This window comes from Nicotiana attenuata, unplaced genomic scaffold, assembly GCF_001879085.1.
Source record: "Nicotiana attenuata strain UT unplaced genomic scaffold, NIATTr2, whole genome shotgun sequence".
NCBI classification, from domain to species: domain Eukaryota; kingdom Viridiplantae; phylum Streptophyta; class Magnoliopsida; order Solanales; family Solanaceae; genus Nicotiana; species Nicotiana attenuata.
Window position 1 is genome coordinate 176,461 of NW_017672129.1, and position 6,609 is coordinate 183,069.

At 31.3% G+C, this 6,609-nt stretch overlaps 1 protein-coding gene across 1 annotated transcript; it reads right to left on the reverse strand.

The window, feature by feature from the left end:
- Positions 1-369: 369 nt before the first annotated feature.
- LOC109211969 (heavy metal-associated isoprenylated plant protein 7-like) lies at positions 370-5,763 on the reverse strand. Its single transcript, XM_019375570.1, has 5 exons — positions 5,565-5,763; positions 4,959-5,127; positions 4,106-4,305; positions 1,184-1,274; positions 370-1,068 (listed from the first exon to the last, which is right to left on the reverse strand). Exons 1-5 carry the CDS (start codon positions 5,571-5,573, stop codon positions 719-721), a joined length of 819 nt encoding a protein of 272 aa, XP_019231115.1. The 5' UTR covers positions 5,574-5,763; the 3' UTR covers positions 370-718.
- Positions 5,764-6,609: the final 846 nt, after the last annotated feature.

A 6,609-nucleotide genomic window follows, 5' to 3' on the forward strand; every position in this document is an offset into this window, starting at 1 on the left:
AACACCTTTGTGACAAAAGCCTTGTACTTATAGTAGCAAAACTCTGCCTAAAGCAACAATAAAAACATATCTAGTATATTTATACAAGTGAGGTTGGAGAGGGTAATGTGTATGCAAACGTTATCCCTACCTTGTATAGGTAGAGAGGTTGTTTCCGAAAGGCTCTGTCTAAAGGATGGTTCAAAATATGATTACACTAAAATAGAAGCAAATCATCAATCATCAAAACCTGACCTTTTCCTCTTTGTCACTAATAAGATCATTTTGAAGATCCATAACTACATCATAAGTGGCTATGCACCACATAGCTTCACTTATAGTCCCTTCCACTTGACTCTGAAAACAAAAACAGATATGCAAATTCTGAAAAAAACTTTCAAATGGGTAGGTCTAAACATTAACACCATAATCATCTTCTGATTAAGCTCAAAAGTTTGAACTTTTTTTAGTATATACATCTTGCCTTACAGCTTAGCACCAAAACTATGAATTATTAAAAATGATAAAGAGATAAATCTCTCAAACTGCCAAATCTTTATTACTAGCATATATAACACTAGACTAGAGCATATGGAAAATTGGACATGAAGAGTAGCAACGTGTGGGGGTGGGGGGGTGGGGTGGGGGTTTCAAATCTTAGGTGTAGCATTTTTCGATTTTTTTGGATCTCGTTGTCAGGCTTTCTGACTTCGCCACTGATGAAGAGTAACCGAAAAGGTTACATGAGAGAGCAAGCATGAGGATTTTCATCACTGAAAATCTGAGGGGGATAATTAGCATACTCCATATAGATATAATCCTTTGGATGCAAATATTCATTTTTCTTGATGTCTGTTGTTGTTTTATCATCTTCTCCTTTGCTTTCTTCTTGTTCATTTCCTTTCTTTTCTTCTTCTTTCTCCTTTTTCTCTTCCTCTTTCTTCTCTTCTTCCTTCTTCTCTTCCTCCTTCACTACTATAGCTTGCTTTCCGGTTCTCTTGTACACGTCGCTCACTAACTTTTCTGGATCGACAACGCCTTTTACTACAACTTGATTGTTTCCAAGGTCTGTCGTAACAGATTCAACTCCTGCAATACATTTGCAAGTTCGTTACAATGTGAGATTTTAACCTGAGTGGCTGTTTTACGCTGGCTGTCAGCCTACAAGTTAGGTTTGTTAGAGTAATGCACAACCATATGATACCTTGAATTTTCCGAATTCGTTTCTGCAATGCCTGAGCACATGCATCACAATGCATCTGAACGATCAACTTAACAGTTATGACCGGCGGAGGCTGCCATGTGAAAAAAATATGACATTTCCATGTTAATTCATCTACAGAGCGACTAGTTTTATTGTGATGTAGCAAATATATAGCAAATAAAATGAATGCAGATTAATACTACAATTTAACAATAATACCTCAGTCCAAACAAGCCGGAGTTCAGCTATGCTGAATATCATGTTTCATCATTTAAACTCATATCAAGCCAATCAGTTTAATATTACAAATGCCACGAGGAATTACTGCAAACTCAACCTTGATTAATACTCCCTCCGTATAAATTTAGATGACACATTTCACTTTTCGAGAGTCAACTGTGTGAAGTTTGACCAATATTTAAAAATATATTTTTTTATCATATTGACATGAGAAAAATTATAAATTATAATAGTACTTTCCGTATAGTATTGAATAACTAAATTTTAATTTTAAAATATTGAGTTAGAACTAATATTGAGGAAGTAATTATTAGTTAGCATTGTTCAATGTAGTGGCGGAGCCACATAGACTCAAGGATAATCCATTAAATACCCTTTATCGCAAAATTATATTGTGCATATAAAAAAATTGCATAATGTATATATGTTAAATAACGTACACTTTTGTACATATAAATTTAATTTTAAACATCTTTTATGCAATTTTGTCTTAACCATTGTTTCTGTGCCATTAAACCAGTGGGCACAGTACCACCCCCCACCCCCCACCCCCCACCACCACCCCCGCAAAGCCAGTAAAGGTCAAGACAGTTTTTCTAGTAAATTAAAAGTTGATCACATGAAAGCTTATCATTTCCTAAGCAGGTTTTTCCTGTCATCTTCTTGCCTTTCCTTCTTAGGTGAAAATCTTAAATTGCTGTCTTGGGATTGTTATTTTATATATATATATTGTGTATAACTAGCAGAAAAGTACAAAGTATTGAATGCCAGTCCCGTGAATCTCTCTTAGGCCCCATTCAAGATATGATATGGTAATATTGCAGGGTTTGCAGGCTGGCCAGCCACAGTTCTTTAGCCTAAAAGGTAATATGGCGACATTTTATTTTATTTTTAGTCCATTCTAGAAGAAGATATATTTTTTTTTTTAAAAAAATTTTAATTTAAACCTTTTAATTATTCTAAACGATTTTTTTTTATAGCCATATAAATAAATAAAAGGACAACTCGGTGATATTCATACCATTGCACTGAGAGCCTATTTGGATGGGCTTGTTTTAAGTGTCTTTTAAGCCAAAATAACTTTTAAGCCATAAGTTAGGAATTCGAACTTTTTGCTTTTGGTTTGTTTTTGTCATTTTAGCTTAAAAACAAGTGCTTAAAAGCACTTTTTTACTTTATCCAAACACTACAAAATGGCTTAAAAGCACTTAAAACAAGCCAATCCAAACGGGCTCTAAGGCTCACATTCAAATATTATGAAATATTTAGAACCACAAATTCAGAAGTCTTATAACTAAAAGAAGATTGTAACATGCTTAGGGCCCGTTTGGCCATGAAAAATAAATTTTTTCAAAAGTAATGTGTGGCCATGAAAATTTTAAATTTCAATTGAAGTTGAATTTTAAAAAATTTCAAAATTTGAAAAATTCCAAAGATTTGTTTTTTCAAAATTTTCATATCAAAACACTCACAAAAATTCAAATATATCTCCAAATTGTATTCATGTCCAAACACAACTCTATTTTTCAAATACCATTTTCATTTGAAACTTTTTTTCACTTTTTCCCGAAATTACACAATTCTTATGTCCAAATTGTTACAAGTGTGAAATAACAATTTTTTTTAAATTTGTACAGCCAAACCTCTCTATAACAGCTTGGTCTGTTTCAAATTTTTTTAGCTGCTATGGTAAAGTGTTGTTATAGAGGATATATATTATAATATAATATAATATTCAATTTCGAGAATAACCCGACTTTTATAACGAATGAATACATTTTGACCCTTGACCTATACGGCTATGGGAATCAACTCAACAATGGGGTAGAATCTCTCTACACCACAAGTCTATACCCTTTAAATCTCATTGTAAACTGTGCCCCAGTGGATGGTAGCTCAGAGACTGTCCTTTTGCTAAATTTACTGTAAAATTTTTGTTATGTTGCTTTCATCGTCGGCAAGGAAACTGCAGTTGCCCTATGAATTCACTGAATCTTGATTAGGAGTATTAATAATACTATTTTCTAATAAACGAATTTAGTTTCTCATTATTTGATATTCATAGTAGAGTCCAAACTAATGCAGATTCGTGCCTATAAAACTAATAAAAGAGATTCTTTTCGTTCTCCATCTCGATTAATCAAAATTTAGAAACGTTTATTCGATATCTACAGCGGTAAAATAAAGTACTACTCGCTCCATCTTGATTTATGTGACGGCGACCAGAGCCCAAAATGAATTGTACTTTGACCATAATTATTTTATATATTTTTTAAATATTTTAAATTATTAATTATTGTGACGTAATTTTTAAATATATAAATTTTATTTTAAAATACTTAAAGATTCTATATAAATTAACTTAATCTTGATTCTTATGTTAAAAGAGTAATTTTTTTACCGTGAAAAATAAAGTACTACTTTCTCTGTCTCAATTTATGTGGCGGTGCTTAAATTGCGAGAGTCAAAGGCATTATACTTTGACCGAATTATACTTTTGGCCATATTTCGAAGTATTAATTATTGTAATTTATAATTTTCATGTAATTTTTAAATATATAAATTTATTTCAAAAAACTTAAAAATTTACACAATCAAAATTAAGAAGTTTGAATCTCAAAAAGTAAAAAGAAACATAAAAGTATTAACATACAAAAAAATATAGGTGAATAAATAATTTACCTCGTCTTTCTTCTCTTCTTTGGGCGGCTCCTCTTTCTTTTCATCTTTTTTATCTTCTGTTGGCTTAGGCAAAGGTGAAATTAGTTCCACTTTTCTACCACTTTTCTTTTTAACTCTTTCGAATACTTTGAGAGGATCTGCATTTTTGCCTTTCACCACCACTTTACTCGCCTTACAATCCGCCGTTACTTCCTCCACTCCTGTTTATTTACCATTTAAAATATAAAATTATTAAGTCTCTTCTATAAAGTCATGCCTTTTTAGCATATGAATACAAAAAGAAATAATAATAATACTATAATTTTACACTAAAGTTGATGTCTTGGACTATATTATAAGCTTTATTTAATTATTATCTTGAATGTTCAAGAATTAATTAATGAATAGTTGAATTGAACAACGTGATAATAAGATAGGAGATTGAATAAATTTATGAACCCTCCTCATTATATTATATTCTAGAAGCAGAAAAACTATACAGGTCATTAACAAAAGAAGAAGAAGAAGAAAGAATTTAAATTATATCCACCAATGAAATTTTATATTAAATGCAATTTAACATGTTTTTAAGTGCACTTAGCTTGTTTTAACATTCCAATTTGATTAATTTTCTCTTTAGTCTAATCTTACTAGCCATTAGGATAAATTCTCATAATTTTAGGAAATTGAATAGAAGCATTAACCTGAATAACCGCTCATCCAATGCTTAAATTAAAAATAGGCGATGGATATATAATACATGTATAATATGTCTATATGTGTATATAATTAGTGCATAATCTATATATATTAACTAAAAAATAAACAGTAAATTCGACCGACTACTTATGTAAAGATGGCGGTAAATTAATACCTTGGAAACCTTTGAGGGATCTGGCAACTTTTCTTGCACAGGCTTCACAATGCATATCAACTTTGAGCACAATCTCTTGAGGAGCTTCATCTTCTTTCTTTTCTTCTTCTTTCTTTTCCTCTACCTTCTTCTCTTCTTCTTTCTTCTCCTCCCCTTTGTTCTCCTTTTCCTTTCAAAATTCAAATCATGCAAATTTCAAAATACACACATGCTTGATTAAATCACAAATTTCTAAAATTTAATTTCAAAATTCAAGATTCGTGCCACGTAGAGTCCATTTAAGGGGGCAAAAAAATTCATTTTCAAGATTCAAAAAACTGAGACATCTGGTCAAGAGTGGATGAAGGACAGCCCGATGCACTAAGCTTTCGCTATGCGTATAGTTCGGGGAAGGGCCAGATAAGTCTTGTCCTGCATTTTTGCAAGAGGCTATTTCCATGGCTAGACAGATTTCCTCAATCCCACCACATGGTAATTATAAACCCTCAATGTAAGAGAGAAGAACTCTTTACTATCTATGTTCTACACCAAAAAATTATTAAAATAGCAAAACAGAACAAGATTGATTTATAGAATATGGAATGTGTTTGAGTGTTTTGAACATACCTCACCCATTTAGTCAAAAACTCCTAAAATTAATGACAAAGAAAATGAAAAGCTGTCCCCTTTTGCCTTCTTTAAAACTTCTCTTACTGCCTCTCTAGAAATATATATTTGTGTTATTTCTCTGTAAATAAGAAGGGGAAGAGGCTCATTTATTTAAATAGAAGAAGAGGAAGAAGAAGGGGTAACAGTAATTTAAATAAAATCTGACATAGAATTATTTAAATTGCAGATATACACAGATAGTGGTCCTGTTGCTGACTCAGCTTCTTATAATTTGTGTTTCACATTTACTACAAGTCATTTACGTACTGTTCATTTTAAGACCATGTTTTACGTGTTTTGTTCCTTTTCATTTTGACTGTATATAGAAATAACTACTGCTGTGCCTGTATTTGAAAATTGAACGTTGTGGTTTGAATTGACATAATCTATTGAAAAGAGAATTGAATTTTGTACTTCTTTTAGTTTGATTTCTCTTTTTTTATTTTAGAATAATGAAGTTCTAGATATCTAAAACAGGTTAAAAGTACGCGGCATATATTACAAATAACACCTACCTAGTAAGGGGTCGTTTGGTTTGAAAACAAGTAATGCTGAGATTAGTTATGTTGGGATTAGTTATGCTGGGATTAGTTATGCTAAGATTAGTTATTCTAGTTTTTTTTTATTGATTGTTTGATATGTTATATTAATCTTGATATTGTCAATTTTACTGCTTTATCTTAGGATAACTTATCCTGGAATTATTATAACGAACGCCAGCTGAAAAAATACTTACAAAAAACTGGAATTAGCTATGAACATCATCGTTAAACTATCGCTACATCACTCCTAGCCAACAGAATTTCTTGATAATCTATATCTAAATAGAATTAGTGATAAATTTTTCTGTTTAACTATAGAATTTGTCCGTCATTAATTTTTATTTTTTCAGAAGTGAAAAAAAATACTTTTTGTAAATAACCTTTGCAAATGATATCGTTCCTCCACAATGCAAGGAAGTATACCTAAGAAGACAAACTTGATGGGGGAAAAAAGATATAGA